The sequence below is a fragment of the Rhinoderma darwinii genome, chromosome 2 (genome assembly GCF_050947455.1).
Source record: "Rhinoderma darwinii isolate aRhiDar2 chromosome 2, aRhiDar2.hap1, whole genome shotgun sequence".
NCBI lineage: Eukaryota > Metazoa > Chordata > Amphibia > Anura > Rhinodermatidae > Rhinoderma > Rhinoderma darwinii.
The window spans coordinates 392,528,297-392,551,054 of NC_134688.1; the positions used below are offsets into that span (position 1 = coordinate 392,528,297).

The window sequence follows — 22,758 nt, forward strand, 5'->3', positions numbered from 1 at the left end:
GATAATGGAAAGTTTGCTCCTTGTACCTAAGCCTAAGTACTTTACTGTGGCATTGGGTCTCCCAACAGTTTCTATATAAGAAGTAATGTTGCAGTAATGCCACGATGTATATGAAGTTGCTGCTTAAAAGCCACTGCTTCTGAAAAGCATTAGGGTATGTTCACATGGCCTATTTTCGGCCGTTTTTCGGGCCGCAAACGCCCAAAAAGCGGCTGAAAAATCTGAAGCAGAATCGCCTCCAAACATCTGCCCATTGATTTCAATGGGAAAACGGCGTTCTGTTCCCATGGAGCATTTTTCGCGGCGTTTATTTACGTGTAAAAAAACGGCTGCGAAAAAGAGGTGCAGGACACTTCTGTGGACGTTTTTGGGGCCGTTTTCCATAGACTCTATTGAAAAAAGCTCCAAAAACGGCCGTAAAAAATGCTGCGAAAATCACGACTCTGCGTGTGAACATACCCTAACGCTGAAAAGAAGTGTATGTACCAAAGACATTTTATTAAAATGTATTTGTGCACTAGTCATAATTACTATTACTTACTGTATTTGTTTTGTAATCTTGTGTTTCATCAAAAAAGTTTTTTGGCTGTGGAATACGAGGAAATAATAATTTGGATATCCTAAAAGAACAAAAAAATCAAATATTTTTACTATTATTATTACATTGATTCTCAAGGTTTGTGGATTTAGGCTTTAGCTACACACAGAATTTGTATAACCTACAATTTGGCAACTGTTGCAGTCCAATAGGAAACATTGGGGAACATTTATCCATAGCATCGCAGGAATGATAATGAAATGCATTTACTATTTGGCAGACATGACACAAATTGCGCTGAATTTATCAAAATGTCATATACAGCATAATAACTTTGGCCCAGCTCAGGACACTTTTCTCCCTTATAACATCTCATGACTGGTGTGATGTACCAATTTTTAAGAAATTGACGCAACTTTTTACCCTGCCCATTTTGTGCACTATTTTAGTCATGACAGAATTATTTAAAAAATGGTGAAATGTACATGACTTTCCTAGATATGGTGGTGCCTGTTTTCCAACTCACTATAGAAATTATAAGATTTAACTTTTATTGTATCATATTTAAACACTATTATACTACACTGCAAGTTAAATAAAAATTAACGGCCCTATCTATCCTTTAACATTTGTATATATAATTGCTATTAGGATGGTATGACTGCAGTACACAACAATACTCCAGAGGTTTGGCGTTTAATTGAAAAGCAGCTCTCCTTCAGCCCATGGAGGAGGAGGAGAGTGGGACCAGTGGGGGATCTTCAGGCAACCTACAGGGAGAGGAGAAGAATGTGATCTCTGATCCTCCTACTGTCCCTCTATGGCTGTAGATGGCCCAGAGGGAGGGGGTAACATAATCTGTTCATGTTATCACCCACGGTCTTTTTTTTTTTCCAGAAAAGGAGTAAGAAGATCAACCGTACATAGTCTATTCACCCGTATGTGCTTAATTAGTCAGTTTGACTCCACGACCCGGGAGTTTACCAGCGTCCAAATCGCAGCGTCAAATAGGTCACTTGCACCACACACAAACATAAATCCGTACTTGATCTTTAGTATAAAATCTGCTAAACACTATTATTACTCGATAACTAGATAAGAATGTCTAATATATCTCCGAAGAATGGAAAAGATTTCCATCAGACAGAAAATATTTTTTCATCCATTGACGTTTGGTATTAGAAAATAAAAAACGCATTAGATCAAGTTCAGGGATTTGCTATTATTGATTAGGATTACGCTGTGCAGTCAATTTGTGTTTTTTTTTTTCAGCAATTTTTGCAGAATCGCAGCAAAATGGAGTGGTTTTTCCAAACGGTTTTTAAAATCGCAAACAAAAAAAACGCACTTCGGCCACTATGTGGAAATGCAGCCTAAGGCCCCATGCACACGAAAAATCGTCCGTAATTGCGTACCGTAGTTACGGTCCGCACTTACGGATCCATTCACTTCTATTGACCACGGATACCTTCCCATATACTTGCGGGAAGGTGTCCGGGCCGTAGAAGGGTACCGCAAATTATGGAACATGTCCATTCTTTTGCTTTTTACGGGCCGTGCTCCCATACTTTGTATGGGAGCATGGGCCGAAAATGTAAGCGGCCGTCCGTGCCTGTAATCGCGGACCTTAGTGTTTGTATAGGGGGATGGAAGAAAATATACCTAATTTTATTTGCATGCAAAAATAGCTTGGTGAACTTTAGTGGGTTTGGCGTTTCTTTAACTCACTCGCCTGTGAATATATTTAGTATGTATAAACTCCTCATATCTTACAGTTTTTTTGAAGAGTACATTTTGTTTGCATAAGGGGTCCGCTTGAGAATGCATAACAGTCGCGAAGTTGAATTCTCATACAATTTTCTCTTATAATTACTGTTTGATGCAAAGTTGCATGAATGTGGTTGTGTGTGTAAATTATTAAAAGGGTATTCCCAGAAACGACAATTATCACCTATCCACAGGATAGGTGATAATTGTCTGATCGATGGGTTCCCCACCCATCAGCATCATGCACTCCTCTCCATTCATTTACTCCTGCTAGATCCTTATGTGCTGTCTTATACATACACATTAACAATACTGAAGTGTTTAGACATTCCACGGGATGTCTATTCACAATCTCTGCACTTCGTTACTGTTTCTATGGTAGTTACAGCAGAGGAGGCGTGATCTCGTTGTAACCTGTCATTGACAGCGAGATCACGCGTCCTCTGCTGTAACTACCACAGACAGGGTAACGAAGTGCAGAGATTGTGAATAGACATTCTGTGGAATGTCTATTCACTGTCTAAACACTTCAGTATCGTTAAAGTGTAAGTATAAGACCGCAGATAGCGATCTAACAGGATCCCTATGCGCTGTGTAAATGAATGGAGAGGAGTGCATGATGCTGATTGGTCAGCGTCATACAGTCCTCTGTACAACGTCCACTTGGTCTAATGTAAAAAAAAACGCCCACTTAAGCAACTCATTAGCATAAATCTAAAATCGCTAATAAAGTGGTAAAAATAGATCGTTTTTTTAAATAAAAAGCATTACTGTCACCTACATTATAGCGCCGATCTCCTTATATAGGAGATAGGGCACTTATAATGTGGTGACAGATCATCTTTAAGCCAGCTCCATACATCACCCCAGAAAGAGGCATTGCTCTGTAATAAGATATTTTACAGTTTCTTATATTTGTGTGCCTTCTTAAATTTACGGCAGTGTAACACTTCTCTGGAGTAGTGCCATTCCTGCACCTCGGTGGGAACCCAGGACCCTGTCGCAGCTACTATGCCTGGAGTTACTCCCATGGATTTGAACAAGCTTTTACAATTACCTTCTAATTTAATGAAGTGTTGCCTTCTTATTTTCTATTATTTTTAATAACTTTACATTTTCTCCAACATTTACTTATTCCATTTTTATACATTAAATCTTACCTTTTGTACTGAACGCCTATTATGATTATAAGCAAGCTTATAAAACAAGAAAGCCCTACTAAGATGATCAGAACTGCAAGTTCAGATTTGTCAGATGGTTCTTGGGGTGCATCTAAATAAAAAATAAAAAAGTAATTGTCATTAACGAAGGAATAATTATTCATACTATATAATAAGTGTTTTTTAACTACACTGCTTCATTTATGTAAGTTTAGTACCAATTTAGTGACACGGTATGAATATGTACATACTGTCAAAGCAGATCTGTCACGAAAATATGCTGCATCTGATTAAAGAGAACCTGAAAATGCAGTCTAATCTGCGGGCTACATGTTATAGAGCAGGAGGAACTGGGCAGATTGATATGTATTTTTGTGGCAAAAGATTCAGTATAACTTGTAATTTGTTCATTTAAACCTCTGCTCATTCTGGGCTTAGGAGTCCAGTGGGCGGTCGTACTCTTATACCCGTAGTGATTTTATAAGTGTCCATACAAAGATAGTTGTTAATCACTGAGATGGGCCACCCACTGAAAGCCTAAGCCCAGGATGAGCAGAAGTTTAACCCCTTACCGACATTTAATGTACATGTACATCATACTTCGGGTGGGTCGTAGCCTGCTCCATAAACTCCAGGTGTGAGTTGTGTATTACAGCAGACAACTCACGCTAACGAACGGAATCGAAGATTACTCACATACCAGCCGTTTTTCCACTTAGATGCCACGGCCATTAGTGAGGGCAGCATCTAAGTCATAAGAGGGCGCTCCAAGGTGTAATATCTTGGTATATAAAAATGTTATTAAAAATTTTTTGGGGGGAACATAAGAAAAAAATATATTAAAAGTAAAAGCAAAAACCTTTTGCCATTTTTCCCCTAAGGGAATGTAAATAATAAAAAAGGAACACAATTGGCCTCTGTAAAAGTTTGAACTATTACAATATAACAATATTTAACCCCCATGGTAAACGCGGTAAAAAGAAAACCTGCCAAAATTGCTGTTTTTTGATTACCTTACCTTAATTTTTATTTTTATAAATAGTGATCAAAAAAATCATATGTACCCCAAAATGGTACCAATAAAAACTGCAACTCACACAGCCTCATCGACTGATAAATAAAAAAGTTCTGGGTCCCTGAAAATGGCCACACAATTTTCTTTTTAACATATTGTTTTTATTTTGTAATTTGGTGTTGCCGTATTCGTATTGACATGCAAAATAAAGTTAAAATGACTTTTTTACTTCTTGGTGAATGCGTCATCCATTAACAACTACAACAGTCCTCCTTCTGCTCCTTGTCTTGCCAGTCTCTTTGTGAAACATATTGTAACATCTATGGCCGCGGCCCGTCGTTCTGACTTACCCTCTGACGGCCGCGGCCATGGACGTGTGAGTGCTCGGCGGCATCTCCCACCTGAGAGACGCCGGCACTCACTTCCTGGTTCTGTGACTGTCTGCCGCAGGGCGCGCGCGCCCGTGCGTTCATGGCCTTAAAGGGCCAGTGTGCGCATAATTGCAGGAAGTCTGCAATCAGTCCAGAATGCTGCTGGACTATAAAAAGGGCTCTGCCCTCTTGATCTTCGCCTGAGCGTTGTTGTGTACCTGAAGTTTGTCTTGCAAATGGTCTCCTAGTGTTTTCCAGTACCCAGTGTTACCCGTTCCTGCTGCCTGTACCCTGTATCCCGTGCCTCTGCCATCTAGAGTTGAAGTTGAGATGTGTCTTCCGCTGCCTCTACTGCGTCACATCCTGCCGGGTGTCTGTCTACTGCCGGAGCCTTATCTTCAGCCTGAATCACTGCTACTGTCTACATTGCCTCAGGTACCCTTCCTGGACTATAGACTTTGTATTGTACCTGTTTGACCAGCTGCTATTCCGCCATGCGGTACAGCCCAGTGGGTCCACACCCTGCGCCGTGACACATATATTCTGTCTGCATGGCCTGCCTCTCCATATTGTCTCAGCCTACGGTGACAGTTCACTTCAATATTTTGGAGAGCACTGTGTGGTCTTCTGGATGTCAAACTGGACTTCTCTAATGCATACCATCCTGTCTAATGGTCATGTGGAGATCAAATGGGAGAGACTAGACATGGACCGCACATCCACTGTATACTATGATCAATTGCGGCTAGGCAAACTATTTAAATATGAACGAGAGGTTCTTTGTAACATTTTGATCAAATTGTATGCAAGCCCACTTGCCACTTCACGGCGACCTCTAAAAGTGGGTCCCTACTCTATCGGTTGCACCACCGCGTGGCGGTCACCGCCACCGCAGCACCGCTCCTGCAGAGGGAGCAACCCAGAGGCCCAAAAGCACCCATGCCATCAAGCCAAGCCTCTCTGGCTCTGGGCCACGTCCCCCCACAAGTGCAGCACCACAGTAACAGACACCACCACACAGTAGCACAACTAGTGAACAGATGGAATGAGCTCACCTTACAATGCGCCCCCAGTGGCCAACTGAGAGTACAAGCAGGAGCAGGAACACTTATGAGGTCATTCCTGCCTCTGGGTTGCTCCCTCTGCAGGAGCGGTGCTGCGGTGGCGGTGACCGCCACGCGGTGGTGCAACCGGTAGAGTAGGGACCCACTTTTAGAGGTCGCCGTGAAGTGGCAAGTGGGCTTGCATACAATTTGATCAAAATGTTACAAAGAACCTCTCGTTCATATTTAAATATTTTGCCTAGCCGCAATTGATCATAGTATACAGTGGATGTGCGGTCCATGTCTAGTCTCTCCCATTTGATATTGTCATGTGGAGATGGTGAACCAGATCCTGGAGAATTTTCTTCGTCATTTTGTTTCTGCCCAATGTGACAAATCCGTAAGTCTTCTACTTTGGGCTGAATTCCCCTATAACAACTATTATGGAGAATCAACAGGTTCCTCTTCATTCTTCATTGTATACAGTCAGCATTCTTGGATAGCTCTTCCTGTGCCTGCTTCCTCTGAGACTCCTGCTGTCAATTCCACCTATGGGATTTTATTTGCAGGTCTGGCAGCAAACGAAATCTGCCATATTTGAAGCTGCTTCTCGTATGTAGCGATATGCACATAAGAGGAGATCTCCTTCACAGTATTCACCTGGAGATAAAGTATAGCTTTCTTCAGAAAACATCCGCCTGAAAGTGCCCTCGTACAATTTTACTCCTCGTTTACCAAGTCTATTTGAAGTCTTAAAAGAAGATAATAAATCCGGTGAACTACAAACTTTGTTGACGTGAGTTGGAGGTTGGGGACATTCTTGACTGTAAAATAATTTGCAAGATGACATTTGATTTAGTGGATTGTAAAGGCTTTGGTCCCAAAGAAAGGTCCTGGAAACCTTCTGAGGACAGCAACTCCACTTCTGCCTGCCTCTTCTCTTGCTCACAGCGGTGTCCTCTCTAAGGCCTCTTAAAGGGCCAGCGCGCACGATATACACAATTCCGCAAACCAATCCCTGATTTTTTCCTGGACTATATAAGGCACCTCCTCAGTTCACCTAGTGCCTGAGCAAGTTTGGTGCAACCTAGTTGTGCCCTGCAAAGGTTCATGTTTGCATCCTGATTCCAGTCCACACATGCTATTTATCAGCCTGTATCTATCTATCCGCTACCAGCCTGTATCCAGCTATCCGCTACCAGCCAGTATCCAGCTATCCGCTACCAGCCTGTATCCAGCTATCCGCTACCAGCCTGTATCCAGCTATCCGCTACCAGCCTGTATCCAGCTATCCGCTACCAGCCTGTATCCAGCTATCCGCTACCAGCCTGTATCCAGCTATCCGCTGCCAGCCTGTTTCCGGCTATCCAATACCAGTCTGTGTCTGGCTATTCACTACGACCCTGTGTTCAGCTATCTACTACCAGTCTGCATCCAGCTATCCGCTACCACCCTATGTCCAGTTATTAGTCTGTGTCCAGCTATCCTCTACCAGCTTTCGTCCTGCTACCCACTGCCAGTCTGCATCCTACTACCTTGTATCCTGTTACCAACCATCTGTCTGCTTGGTGTTGTGCACTGCCAGTCTGTATCCAGCTACCTGAGGAGAGCCTAAGGGTATGTGCACACGACCTATATTCAGACGTAATGGAGGTGTTTTACGCCTCGAATTACGTCTGAAAAGACGGCTCCAATACGTCTGAAACCATCTGCCCGTTGCTTGCAATGGGTCTTATGATGTTCTGTGCAGACGCGGTGTAATTTTACGGGTTGCTGTCAAAAGACGGCACGTAAAATTACGCCCGCGTCAAAGTGCAGGACACTTCTTGGGACGTTTTTGGAGCCGTTTTTCATTGACTCCAATGAAGAACCGCTCCAATTACATCCGTAAAAGACGCCGCGAAAAACTACATGCAAAAACTTCTGAAATTCAGGAGCTGTTTTTATTCTCCTGAAAACAGCTCCGTAATTTCAGACGTATTTTGCGTTTTTGTGTGAACATACCCTAAGACTTCATACCTATTACGAACTGTGCCTTCTGATCCTCAGCCATCTGCCAAAGTATCGTCTGTCAGTGCCTGTACCCTCGGTGTGCTACACCGTTGGAGTAGCACAGTGGGTCCACAAACGGCTGGTCTTAAGACCCCTTCAATACCCTAGACCACCAGAGTTGAGGTTAAAAAAAGGGCACAAGTCTATCAAGTTCAACCTATAATCCGACAGTGTTGATGCAGAGGATATATTTTATTGTTATTCACTTAACTGTGTGGCATTGTTATTTATGTACTGTATAGAAGTAAAAAGCCGCACCAAATTTAGGACATTCTTCTATTCTTCTATGCATCTTTTTTAATCAAACGTAGAAATAGATCATATCTTGTACTGGGGTTGGTTCGAATAAAAAGGGGTACAGGAGAGAAGATATTTTGCATGTGATATGAAATAAGTCTTATTTAGTAACCATAAGGCAGTATTATTTGTTTTATTGTTTGGTCACTGAAATTTACCCTTTCATGACCAAGGGTCATTGATGGCCGTGTCCAGGTAAAATTTTAAATTTCTGATATGTACTTCTTTAAACGATAATGTCTTTGCAACCACTTTGAATATCACAACTATTTTTGCTTCGTTTTTTTTACAAGACTTCTGGGGCTTTCATTTTCTATATTAGTTTAATTTAATTCCGTGTTTTTCATTTTTATTATGAGCAGACAAATCACAAAAAAATGTGAAAAAAACACTTTTTTGTATATTTTATATATATTTATCTGTAGTATATATACACGCACTGTGCAGCTCTGTAACAATTAGCCGCCTTCTCTCTCTGTCACCCTGGATCGCTGTCAGTAGATAAGAGGGCTATAAAGCTATATACACACGACAGTGAAAAAATGGGCAGTTCACAACGGATCAACTGTCAGTTTTCCTGGCTGATTTGCATCAATGTGTCTCAAAATTTGATTCCATTTCTTGACCGTCTGACCGTTTTTTACCGCCATTTTCCATCTGTTTTTCATGGACGTTAAAAAAAAAATTGATGAATTTTAATCTTTAGGAATTTTTTGTCCCAACCCCATGAAAACGCCACACTGCCCATGTAGATAGTGACGCAATACCACTGTAAATAGTGCCACATTGCCCACAGAGATAATGCCAGTGCCCACTGTAATAGTGCCACAGTTTCCACTGTATAGTGCCACACACAGTGCCCATGTAGATAGCGCCACAGTGTCCCCTGTAGGTAGTGTCCATATGGCACATTGCCCATGTAGACAATGCCACCCCTGCAAATCGCACCATGCCCCTGTAGATAGCAACATCCGCCCCTGCAGATAGTGTCACCAGCCCACCCCCCCATAAATGGCATCCCCTTCTTGTAAATAGTGACACTGTAGCTTCCTGTAGGCCTGGGGAATCCGCTCCGGCAGGGAGCCTCTGATGTCTTAGTCAAATATCTGGACAGTGGCATCAGGGGTTAACGCTAAAAGCGGAATTCCCTGCCAGAGCGGGGATTCCGCTCCAGGAGTAGCCCCTGACGTCACCGTCGATATATGGATAGTGACGCCAGGGGCTTCTCCAGTAGCGGACTTCCTGGCAATAGTGTCGGCCGGGGATTCCTCTGCTAGAGAGGGCCCCTAACATCACTGTTCAAATGGACAGTAATGTCAGGAACTCTCTAGAAGCGGAATCCCTGGCCAGTGTGATCTGACAACGGGGATTCCGCTTCTAGAGGGAGTTTAGGTGGAGCTATCTACAGTGGGGGGGGGGGGGCTCTGGGGGGGCTCTGGCTCTGGGCCACGTCCCCCCACAAGTGCAGCACCACAGTAACGGACACCACCACACAGTAGCACAACTAGTGAACAGATGGAATGAGCTCACCTTACCATGCGCCCCCAGTGGCCAACTGAGAGTACAAGCAGGAGCAGGAACACTTATGAGGTCATTCCTGCCTCTGGGTTGCTCCCTCTGCAGGAGCGGTGCTGCGGTGGCGGTGACCGCCACGCGGTGGTGCAACCGATAGAGTAGGGACCCACTTTTAGAGGTCGCCGTGAAGTAGCAAGTGGGCTTGAATACAATTTGATCAAAATGTTACAAAGAACCTCTCGTTCATATTTAAATATTTTGCCTAGCCGCAATTGATCATAGTATACAGTGGATGTGCGGTCCATGTCTAGTCTCTCCCATTTGATATTGTCATGTGGAGATGGTGAACCAGATCCTGGAGAATTTTCTTCGTCATTTTGTTTCTGCCCAATGTGACAAATCCGTAAGTCTTCTACTTTGGGCTCAATTCCCCTATAACAACTATTATGGAGAATCAACAGGTTCCTCTTCATTCTTCATTGTATACAGTCAGCATTCTTGGATAGCTCTTCCTGTGCCTGCTTCCTCTGAGACTCCTGCTGTCAATTCCACCTATGGGATTTTATTTGCAGGTCTGGCAGCAAACGAAATCTGCCATAATTGAAGCTGCTTCTCGTATGTAGCGATATGCACATAAGAGGAGATCTCCTTCACAGTATTCACCTGGAGATAAAGTATAGCTTTCTTCAGAAAACATCCGCCTGAAAGTGCCCTCGTACAATTTTACTCCTCGTTTACCAAGTCTATTTGAAGTCTTAAAAGAAGATAATAAATCCGGTGAACTACAAACTTTGTTGACGTGAGTTGGAGGTTGGGGACATTCTTGACTGTAAAATAATTTGCAAGATGACATTTGATTTAGTGGATTGTAAAGGCTTTGGTCCCAAAGAAAGGTCCTGGAAACCTTCTGAGGACAGAAACTTCACTTCTGCCTGCCTCTTCTCTTGCTCAGAGCGGTGTCCTCTCTAAGGCCTCTTAAAGTGCCAGCGCGCAATATATACACAATTCCGCAAACCAATCCCTGATTTTTTCCTGGACTATATAAGGCACCTCCTCAGTTCACCTAGTGCCTGAGCAAGTTTGGTGCAACCTAGTTGTGCCCTGCAAAGGTTCATGTTTGCATCCTGATTCCAGTCCACACATGCTATTTATCAGCCTCTATCTATCTATCTATCTATCTATCTATCTATCTATCTATCTATCTATCTATCTATCTATCCGCTACCAGCCTGTATCCAGCTATCCGCTACCAGCCTGTATCCAGCTATCCGCTACCAGCCTGTATCCGGCTATCCGCTACCAGCCTGTATCCGGCTATCCGCTACCAGCCTGTATCCGGCTATCCGCTACCAGCCTGTATCCGGCTATCCGCTACCAGCCTGTATCCGGCTATCCGCTACCAGCCTGTATCCGGCTATCCGCTACCAGCCTGTATCCGGCTATCCGCTACCAGCCTGTATCCGGCTATCCGCTACCAGCCTGTATCCGGCTATCCGCTACCAGCCTGTATCCGGCTATCCGCTACCAGCCTGTATCCGGCTATCCGCTACCAGCCTGTATCCGGCTATCCGCTACCAGCCTGTATCCGGCTATCCGCTACCAGCCTGTTTACGGCTATCCAATACCAGTCTGTGTCTGGCTATTCACTACGACCCTGTGTTCAGCTATCTACTACCAGTCTGCATCCAGCTATCCGCTACCACCCTATGTCCAGTTATTAGTCTGTGTCCAGCTATCCTCTACCAGCTTTCGTCCTGCTACCCACTGCCAGTCTGCATCCTACTACCTTGTATCCTGTTACCAACCATCTGTCTGCTTGGTGTTGTGCACTGCCAGTCTGTATCCAGCTACCTGAGGAGAGCCTAAGGGTATGTGCACACGACCTATATTCAGACGTAATGGAGGTGTTTTATGCCTCGAATTACGTCTGAAAAGACGGCTCCAATACGTCTGAAAACATCTGTCCGTTGCTTGCAATGGGTCTTATGATGTTCTGTGCAGATGCGGTGTAATTTTACGGGTCGCTGTCAAAAGACGGCACGTAAAATTACGCCCGCATCAAAGTGCAGGACACTTCTTGGGACGTTTTTGGAGCAGTTTTTCATTGACTCCAATGAAGAACCGCTCCAATTACATCCGTAAAAGACGCCGCAAAAAACGCGAGTACATGCAAAAACTTCTGAAATTCAGGAGCTATTTTTATTCTCCTGAAAACAGCTCCGTAATTTCAGACGTATTTTGCGTTGTTGTGTGAACATACCCTAAGACTTCATACCTATTACGAACTGTGCCTTCTGATCCTCAGCCATCTGCCAAAGTATCGTCTGTCAGTGCCTGTACCCTCGGTGTGCTACACCGTTGGAGTAGCACAGTGGGTCCACAAACGGCTGGTCTTAAGACCCCTTCAATACCCTAGACCACCAGAGTTGAGGTTAAAAAAAGGGCACAAGTCTATCAAGTTCAACCTATAATCCGACAGTGTTGATGCAGAGGATATATTTTATTGTTATTCACTTAACTGTGTGGCATTGTTATTTATGTACTGTATAGAAGTAAAAAGCCGCACCAAATTTAGGACATTCTTCTATTCTTCTATGCATCTTTTTTAATCAAACGTAGAAATAGATCATATCTTGTACTGGGGTTGGTTCGAATAAAAAGGGGTACAGGAGAGAAGATATTTTGCATGTGATATGAAATAAGTCTTATTTAGTAACCATAAGGCAGTATTATTTGTTTTATTGTTTGGTCACTGAAATTTACCCTTTCATGACCAAGGGTCATTGATGGCCGTGTCCAGGTAAAATTTAAAATTTCTGATATGTACTTCTTTAAACGATAATGTCTTTGCAACCACTTTGAATATCACAACTATTTTTGCTTCGTTTTTTTTACAAGACTTCTGGGGCTTTCATTTTCTATATTAGTTTAATTTAATTCCGTGTTTTTCATTTTTATTATGAGCAGACAAATCACAAAAAAATGTGAAAAAAACACTTTTTTGTATTTTTTTATATATATTTATCTGTAGTATATATACACGCACTGTGCAGCTCTGTAACAATTAGCCGCCTTCTCTCTCTGTCACCCTGGATCGCTGTCAGTAGATAAGAGGGCTATAAAGCTATATACACACGACAGTGAAAAAATGGGCAGTTCACAACGGATCAACTGTCAGTTTTCCTGGCTGATTTGCATCAATGTGTCTCAAAATTTGATTCCATTTCTCGACCGTCTGACCGTTTTTTACCGCCATTTTCCATCTGTTTTTCATGGACGTTAAAAAAAAAATTGATGAATTTTAATCTTTAGGAATTTTTTGTCCCAACCCCATGAAAACGCCACACTGCCCATGTAGATAGTGACGCAATACCACTGTAAATAGTGCCACATTGCTCACAGAGATAATGCCAGTGCCCACTGTAATAGTGCCACAGTTTCCACTGTATAGTGCCACACACAGTGCCCATGTAGATAGCGCCACAGTGTCCCCTGTAGGTAGTGTCCATATGGCACATTGCCCATGTAGACAATGCCACCCCTGCAAATCGCACCATGCCCCTGTAGATAGCAACATCCGCCCCTGCAGATAGTGTCACCAGCCCACCCCCCCGTAAATGGCATCCCCTTCTTGTAAATAGTGACACTGTAGCTTCCTGTAGGCCTGGGGAATCCGCTCCGGCAGGGAGCCTCTGATGTCTTAGTCAAATATCTGGACAGTGGCATCAGGGGTTAACGCTAAAAGCGGAATTCCCTGCCAGAGCGGGGATTCCGCTCCAGGAGTAGCCCCTGACGTCACCGTCGATATATGGATAGTGACGCCAGGGGCTTCTCCAGTAGCGGACTTCCTGGCAATAGTGTCGGCCGGGGATTCCTCTGCTAGAGAGGGCCCCTAACATCACTGTTCAAATGGACAGTAATGTCAGGAACTCTCTAGAAGCGGAATCCCTGGCCAGTGTGATCTGACAACGGGGATTCCGCTTCTAGAGGGAGTTTAGGTGGAGCTATCTACAGTGGGGGGTGCGATGCTATCGACAGTGGGGGGTTGCTATCTGCAGGGGGGTGGCACTATCTACAGCAGGGGATGAAGAGGCAGCAGGGGAATCTTTGGCCAGTGTGCTGGACGGGATTCCGATCCTAGAGGGAGCTTAGGTGGCACTATCTACAGAGGGTTTTGCGCTATCTACAGTGGGGGGTGTATTCCGGGGTTCTCAAAGCCCCAGCAGACATAAGAGTGCAGCACTGCACTCATTAAACCCAGTTCCAGGCTGTCCACGTTTATATACGTGACTAGTGCACGGGGTATCAGCAGTTGGAACGTATATAGCCGTATGGCAGTCGTGAAGGGGTTAACAAACATGAAAACGTATCAAGTAGAAAAAAAATGCTCAAGTGCATGCGGAGGGCATTGGTTTTTACATGTCCGCTCTGCTATTTAAGTTCTCTAGAATCAACCCTGTTATATGTAATGCCCGTAAAATAAGGGAATATTTAATTGCAAACGTGACTGATGGCTATGCTTTTGGTAGCCAACCTTATTGAAGTAAAGATCTACTGTCATAATATAGAAGGTTCTCAAGATCTATTGTGACAAACTACTTCGATAAAAACAGATCTACTGGTTGCCCACCCAGGCTTTAGACTGTGTACATTTACTGCATATGATGTTTTTTAGCAACAATTTACAGCTTCTCCTAGACTGTGAAGCCGTTCTAATCTTTACTATGCAAGACAGTGAAAATCTATTTATGGTGTGGTTTTGTACATTGTAAGCTTACCACATGATATCTCTCCACTCCACTGGCCCCAATTTGTACTCATTCCACAAGTGTGGTCTCCTTTTGCTCTTATTCTGATCAAACATTCCTTTTCAAGGTTTGATATGGATTGTGGATTTTTTATTTCAGAGCGAAACTCCTAAAATACACAGATTTATTGCACATTAATTTGACAAACATTACATACCAGGTTTCTGGAATACCTGCTAAGTAGGTTTAAGATGTGCCTACACTTTTTTTTTTTACTAGTATCATGATGGCTTCCATAACAGAAACTTTTAGATTTTATTGAAGTCAATTTGCACAAGTCTTTATAATTTATTTAATGATATATTTTCACAACATCTATCACAATCCATTTTTTTTTATTATTTAGGTATATGTAATGGATTAAAAAACGAATGCAACAGAGGTTTTCAATAAGATCACTGCAAAAATGTGCACAGTTGAAGCCACACCGCTATGACATGTTATATTAATGATGTCATTGCTAAATAGCTATATTCAGCTCTGACATTTCTAGTAAGACCTCACATGGAATATTATGTACAGTTTCCGGCACCAGTGTACAAGAAAGACAAAGCAGAACTTAAGCAGGTTCAAAGGCCAGTGAAGTAATAAATGGAATGAGTGGAGTACAGTTCAAAATGATGGTGGCACTTGAGATAGCTGTTGGCCGAACGCTCATTCAGCCAACAGCTTTTCCCTCGAACTCCCCCCATTCACATGCGTGCATGTGTTTTCAACAGGGAGAAGTGAGAAAGCCGCTGCCAGGCTCCTCTGGCTTATCTATTTGAAAACAAAATAATCGGGCATGTTGAAATTCAACATGCCCGACCCTTTTCTACCCCGACATCTGCTGTCGGGGGAGAGTTGGAATGCCCCCATATACATTAGATGGGGGCAAAGATATACAAAGATATACATGATACATGAGGGGGTGGCTGCTTAGTATTATCATTGCACACAAATGTAGCTTTTATAAAAATGTCAGTCACATGGGTGCATGTAGTGCACCATTTTGGCTTACAGCCTATTTTTCAGTGACTTATTTTGTAATAGGAGTGTAGGGATTCACAAATACGATGGGGGCCCTTGACGCTGGTTGCGAGCGTACGTATTTTGGCCAAAATATTACCAATACCTCATGTTTATCATTGATATTTATCGTGTATCATGGATATCTTTTCAGGATGCAGCCAGGTCTAGTGTTGGGGAGAATGGTATGTTAGTATATTGGAAGGTGCGCGCAGCCCGCCTTGTATAATATTATGGGTGTGACTAATAGGCTGTAAGCCAGCATGGTGCTCTACCCATGTGACTGACATTGTTATAAAAGCAACATTTGTATGCAATGATAATACTAAGCAGCCACCCCCCTCATGAATAGTAGTCGTGTGAGTGGGTGTTCATCAGTATATTGCACCTGTGTGATCTCCTTTATGTAGCATTGTGTTATGTCTGCGTCCAGTTGGGAGGTGGTGTGAGTACCTCCCTCATGAGTAAGTATGGCCTGTTAAGTGATTTTGATTGCCATAATGAAAGGTATTTTTCCCTAAGATTGCTAAGATTGGCCTTCCTCTGGTTCTAAATTGCAGAATAATAGGCTTAACTGGATAGACATATGTGTTTTTTCGGCCTCACAAACTATGGCACTATAAAATCCTTTTTTCTCTAGATTTGTGCTAGTAACTGTAATCAACTACCGGTCTCATGCGATAGTCATGGGGAGGTGTGTCGCTGGACATTACAATAAGTTGATGCCTGCACTGGCGTAGCTATAGGGGTCGCAGCGGTCGCAATTGCAACCGGGCCCCGAAGCCAGGGGGCCCACGGCCCCGCCGCACCACATCAATAAAAAGTTACTATAGTAACTCGGGCCGCAGGCACAGAACATCGTAAGACCCATTCAAATGAATGGGCAGATGTTTGCCAACGCTTTTGAGACGCATTTTCAGACGTAATTCAATGCTAAAACGCCCAAATTACGTCCGTAATGACGCCTTAGTGACGCCCCCGGCTGCTAGTGCTGCATTGCAGCGATGCAGCTGAAAGCTGCGGACCGTCGGCCATGAGAAGTTTGCGGGGGGGGGGGGGCAGTAAGAATTTTTGCATCAGGGCCCATGAGCCTTTAGCTACGCCCCTGGATGCCTGTAATAGACATCAACACTGTCTATGCCAATATTGTTTGCAAATATGATGTCATCTAACTTGCAAGTATACATTACAAATCTGCCATGAACAAATGTCACATTCAGGGTGATACCTTGTCCTTTTCCATTTGGTAGTGAAAGCATGATCCAGAAGCAGGATATTGTGTATAGGGACTTTTCCAGCTTAATGTAACATTTCCTCTAGAATATGTCACTGTAAAATTTCTTGGTGGGTTGAGAATTTCTTTAAAGAAAAAAAAATTAAATGTATATAGGTTATAAGGATTAGGTTATAAAGGCATTTTTACAAATCAAATATTCTTGGTAACACATTATAAAATGAAAGTATATTAGGCTATGTTCACATCTCCATTGGAGGCTCCGTCAGGGGCCCCCGTTGCAGATCCGGCCGAGATTACTGGAAACAGTAGCGCAGCATGCTATTGTTTTTGAAAAAAACACCTGTAGCTGCTGATCCCATCTCACCAGGTGCATCACTGTCGCACCTATCCCCCCACCAGGTGCTTCACTGTCCCTGTTGCCCCCTCCCACCAGGTGCCTCACTGTCCCTGTTGCCCCCTCCCACCAGGTGCCTCACTGTCCCTGTTGTCCCCTTCTCATCAGGTGCTTCAATGTATCTGCTTTTGCCTCCCACCAGTTGTCTCCCTGTTCCTGCTGTCTCCCTCTCATCAGGTGCCTCACTGTCCCTAAAGACCCTCCCCCATGTTGGAGCTAATGAAGCGTGGGGGACAGGCTCTACAAAGTCGTGGCTGAGAGAAGTCTTCATGGTAGTCTGGGATGGATAAAGAAGAAAAAAGGAAAGAGAATGACTCCAATCAGAGAAGACATCACCTGCGTGTCACTAGATTTAATTGTTTATTCTGCTTCTGACTGCTTCGGATCAGTACTTTGGATCATTCACTTGTCTGGTGAAGGACTAGCTTGGTTCTGGTACCGTATTTGTGCTAAGCTAAGCCACCGGACAAAGCATTCATTGCGAAACGTGCGTCAGGCGTGTTGGACCCCTGATGTGGGACTTATATCTGGCTTCCACTATCAGCCTTACTGCAAGTTTATTGGTACAACTTCCTGGATGCAATTTTTTTTACTCTTCCCTATATTGGGGGTTATTACGATCTATACTGCTATTCTGCATCCATTTTTATATGTTCTTGACAATCAGTTGTCCCTCCCTCTATAAATCATCTTGAGTGTGTGGCCACATGTACACATGGTTGTCATACTTCACCTTTTTTCGTCTGTATGTATCCTCATTTTCTATTTACTCTTGTATTTTTTATGAAATCTCTTTTTAATGGCAACAATATATTATTGGTTTTTATTGGTTGAATAACTTTTTCTTGTCCTGCATGATTCTTTTCCAATTGCTTTGTGCAGTTTTCATTTTAATTGCATTGGAGCAAAAAATAATTGGTTGCATAGGTGGACATAGTTTTTAAGCTTTATGTACGTAAAAACGGAAAACCCCTTTTAATTGTGCCATCAATAGCTTCACACACAAAAATCAGGAACCAAAAACTTGTTTTTTCATCTAAGGCCTTATTCATATGAACGTGTTCGTTTTGCGCGAGTAAAAAACTCAGCGTTTTTCCTGCGTTGCAGTTCCGTGTGACCGGTGTATGGTTTTTGTCAGCGTTATTTGCGTGCGTATGTCAGCCGTATGTCATGCGTTTTTTAAATCAGCAAAATACACTGAAGGAGGTGGTTTTCTTTTTCTGATCATTTCTTGAGCAACTGTTGCGTGAATCACGCACAGCACACGGATGTGCGTCCGTGTGCTTTCCGTGATTTTCATGCACCCATTGACTTCAATGGGTGCGTGAAGTGCAAAAAACGCACAAGTATAGGACATGCAGTGAGTTTCACACACGCTGTGTGAAAAACACAATGTCTGAATGGCCCCATTGACTTGCATAGGTCCGTGTGACGTGCGTTGTTTTAACGCGCGTAACACAGACTTGAAATACGCTCGTGTAAATAAGGCCTAAGGCTGTGTTCACATCAGTCTGTGTTCGGCTAAGGGGTTCCATCAGAGGTTTCCGTCGGCTTAACCCTAGAGCGGAAAGGCGACCGGAAACCTCAGCTTCCGTTTCTCTCACCATTGAACTCGACTGCGCTCTTGGTTCCATCAAGAACAATGGAACCCTGTCACAACGGTGACAGATGGAAACCATTAGCTAGGTTTCCGTTACCATTGATATCAATGATGAGGAAAACGGAAACTTAGGTTTCTGTTTGCCTTTCCGCTGAGGGGTTAACTCGACAGAAACCTCAGACGGAACGCCTCAATGGAAGGGCAACGGTGATGTGAACAGTCCCTTAATGTTATTTTTACACAGAGTTGCACCATTACTGCAAAATTTGTAACATGATTACAGTCACAGTTTTAGAAAAGCAACAGTTCTAGGAAAATATTACTAAAACTATCTATATGGTACCACATGTAAAAATTGTTATTGCGGCTTTCAAATAAGTCAATAGGTAGATCGACGCTTCGTGGTACCAGTAAGTAGAGTGCAGGGCTGCCATCAGAAATATCTGGGCCCCATATGGGCAAATGGTCAAAGACCCTGAACTCTCTATTATGTCCATATCTTGTATGCTACAGTGCTACAATCGGTGGGCACCCACGGAAGGCTACTATGTTTCTTCTCAAGCACATAGACACTTTGATTTTGAAATGAAGGGGAATGATATGATCTTTTTACAGCTTCTCAAGTCCATGTCATATATTTAGTGGGTTCATGGTTTGAGGAACAGAATATAAATTTGGGCCTACTCATTTACACATGTTAAAAAAAGGGTAACATGTTGGGAACCAGATTTGCCAATTTTTTCCTATTAAACAGCTTCTTTTTATTTTTAAGTGTAACATCTTAGTTGCCATGCTGGTGGGTAGTAGGTGGCAGGCAGCTCACAGCTGAGTTTTGAGCCCCTTATTGGCTTTTGCCTCTGACAGAAGTAGCCACCTGTACTGCCCTGATGGTGGCCCCGCTGGACTGTGATTGAGCTGTTTAAAAGATAGTTGTATCTGACAAGCAACAGTTTACTATACCTTTCTCTGCAGGTTTGAATAAAGTTTTTAACACACGATTTTCAGAACCGGTTCTATTTAAAATGACAGTCACATCCTTAAAATATTCTATGGCTAAATCCTGAAAAGTGCAGCTGCCGGTCCTCATTTCCAGATCATTTATGTATTTCTGGCAGTATAGGATTATTGCATCTTGCCTGCAGCAGAAACAGAAAATTCTATAAGCTAAAACAGAAACATTTATCACACAAGTATTTATGCAAATGTTCTTGTACTTACTTTAAAGAAAGTGCGTACTCCGTTTTATATGGTATGTGGTTACCAAAGGTCCATGTGCATTTCATAGAGGATGTGTTATAAACAATGCATTGAATATTTTCTGCTGTTTCATTTCTTCCTGTGAAACATGATATACAGTATGTTATTGTATTCTATAGGTCTTTATTCCTTAACATGTTTATCTTGTATGTGGTATGAAACAGTAAGGCCGGATTCACACGAGCGTGTGCGTTTTGCGCACGCAAAAAATGCGGCGTTCTGCGTGCGCAAAAGGCACTTAACAGCTCTGTGTGTCAGCCCCGTATGATGCGCGGCTGCGTGATTTTCGCGCAGCCGCCATCATTATGACACTCCGTTTGGATGTTTGTAAACAGAAAAGCTAGTTTTACTGGTGTTGCGCGAATCACGCGCGTCCCACGGAAGTGCTTCCGTGTGGTGCGCATGATTTTCACACACCCATTGACTTCAATGGGTGAGTGATGCGCGAAATACGCACAAAGAACAGACATGTAGTGAGTTTTACGCAGCGGACTCACGCTGCGCAAAAATCACTGACAGTCTGCACTGCCCCATAGACTAATATAGGTCCGTGCGAGGTGCGTGAAAATCACGCGCGTTGCACGGACGTATATAACGTTTGTCGGAATAAGCCCTAAATTACACAGTGAGGGCGGATTTACACGAACGTGATATACGTTCGTGCAACGCGCGTTATTTTCACGCACCTCGCACGGACCTATGCAAGTCTATGGGGCTGTGCAGACAGTCCGTGATTTTTGCGCAGCGTGAGTCCGTTGCGTAAAACTCACGACAGGTCCTATATTTCTGCGTTGTTCGCGCATCACGCACCCATTGAAGTCAATGGGTGCGTGAAAATTACGCGCACCACACGGAAGCACTTCCGTGGGACGCACTTGATTCTTGCAACAGCAGTCAAAAGTATGTTTGCAAACAGAAAAGCACCACATGCTTTACAAACATCCAAACGGAGTGTCATAATGATGGCGGCTGCGCGAAAATCACGCAGTCGCACATCCTATGTGATGACACACGGAGCGGTTAAGTGCCTTTTGCGCAAAAAGTAATGTATGGATTATGAAAAGATTAAATATGCTGTGGGCGAATGTGATTAGCATTTAATGTAGTCCTTACAACCAATTAATAAACATCTAATTATATACTTTATAACTTCTCGTCCTGTGTGGTAAATGCACATGTGGATGGGTGTCTCTTAACTCTTGCTGCCGTACATTTACAGCGCTCGCATGTCATAGACTCTGGTGCTTAGCCCACGACTTCAGCAGCGGGTGTCAGCTGTAACATACAGCTGATCCCTGCTGCAATGGCTGGGGTCAGAGCTAGTTCCGATCCTAGCTGTTTAACCCCTTTAGATGCTGTGGTCATTAGCAACTGCAGCATCTAAGCAATTAGACAGACGAAGGTAGGTGGCTCCCTCCTCTGCAAAGGGATCGTGAGTTTGGCAACTGGGGGCCTAACAAAGTTCCCCAGGTCTGCAATCGTTGAATTTCTATTAGATTGATGGTCAGAAGTATTAGTGTATTGTAATAAACTATTACATGGTAAAGTCCCGTACTGTGATAAAAAAAACAACAATTTCAGATAAATTGTGAATAAGGTATTTTGAAAATCAAAAGTAAAAACAAAATTCTCATTAATAATAATCCCTTTTTATGGCTAAATATAAAAAAAAATTACACATATTTTGGTTTGCCGCATCCGTATTCACCCAAAGTATAGCATATTCACGTTATTTATCCCATATGGTGAACATTGTATAAAGAAAACTTAAAAACAAAAGTGCTGTATTTTGCTTTTCCTGCCTCCCGAGAAAATGATAAAAAAACTAAATCTATCCCCAAATGGTACCAATAAAAACCACATATCGTCCCACAAAAAAACAGCCTCACACCGCTCCGTCAATGTAAAACAAAATAAATGTGATGGGTCGTTTTTTTTATTTTTAAAGTGTTTTTTATTTGGTATTGCCGTAATCCTACTGACCCACAGAATAAAGTTAACCTATCATTTATGCTGCACCGGTGAACGCCGTAAAAACATAACCCTAAGGGCAGATTCACACGAACGTTGCGTTTTTGCATGCGCAAACAACGCGGCGTTTTGCGAGCGCAAAAACCATTTGACAGCTGCGTGTGTCATGCGTGTCTGATGCGCGGCTGCGTGATTTTCGCGCAGCCGGCATCATAGAGATGAGGCTTGTCGACGCCCGTCACTGTCCAAGGTGCTGAAAGAGCTAAATCTTTCAGCACCCTCGACAGTGAATGCCGAACACAACAGCGAAAAACCTGTAAAAAAAAAGATAAAGTTCCTACTTACCGAGAACTTCCCTGCCGTTGCCTTGGTGACGTGTCCTTGGTGACGCGCCTCTCTTGACATCGGGCCCCACCTCCCTGGATGACGCGGCAGTCCAAGTGACCGCTGCAGCCTGTGATTGGCTGCAGCCTGTGCTTGGCCTGTGATTGGCTGGAGCTGTCACTTGAACTGAAGTGTCATCCCTGGAGGTCGGACTGCAGGAAGGAGACAGGAGTAATCGGTAAGTTAGAACTTCGTTTTTTTTTACTAGTTCATGTATTTTGGGATCGCAAGTCACTGTCCATGGTGCTGAAACAGTTTAACTCTTTCAGCACCATGCACAGTGAATGTCTCCCGACGTTGCGGACCGGAAATTTTTTTGCCGGGTTCGGCCAAAACGAGTT

General features: G+C 43.3%; 1 protein-coding gene across 1 annotated transcript in view; it reads right to left on the reverse strand.

Moving 5' to 3' along the window:
- Positions 1 to 22,758, reverse strand: part of LOC142741874 (interleukin-5 receptor subunit alpha-like) — a 40,139-nt gene that overhangs the window by 5,992 nt on the left and 11,389 nt on the right. The window contains exons 4-9 of the mRNA XM_075851199.1: positions 20,024 to 20,141; positions 19,766 to 19,941; positions 16,803 to 16,933; positions 14,537 to 14,675; positions 3,466 to 3,577; positions 542 to 620 (exon numbers count right to left, since the gene is read on the reverse strand). Coding sequence (XP_075707314.1) covers positions 542 to 620; positions 3,466 to 3,577; positions 14,537 to 14,675; positions 16,803 to 16,933; positions 19,766 to 19,941; positions 20,024 to 20,141 — 755 coding nt within the window. The remainder of the gene's footprint in view (positions 1 to 541; positions 621 to 3,465; positions 3,578 to 14,536; positions 14,676 to 16,802; positions 16,934 to 19,765; positions 19,942 to 20,023; positions 20,142 to 22,758) is intronic.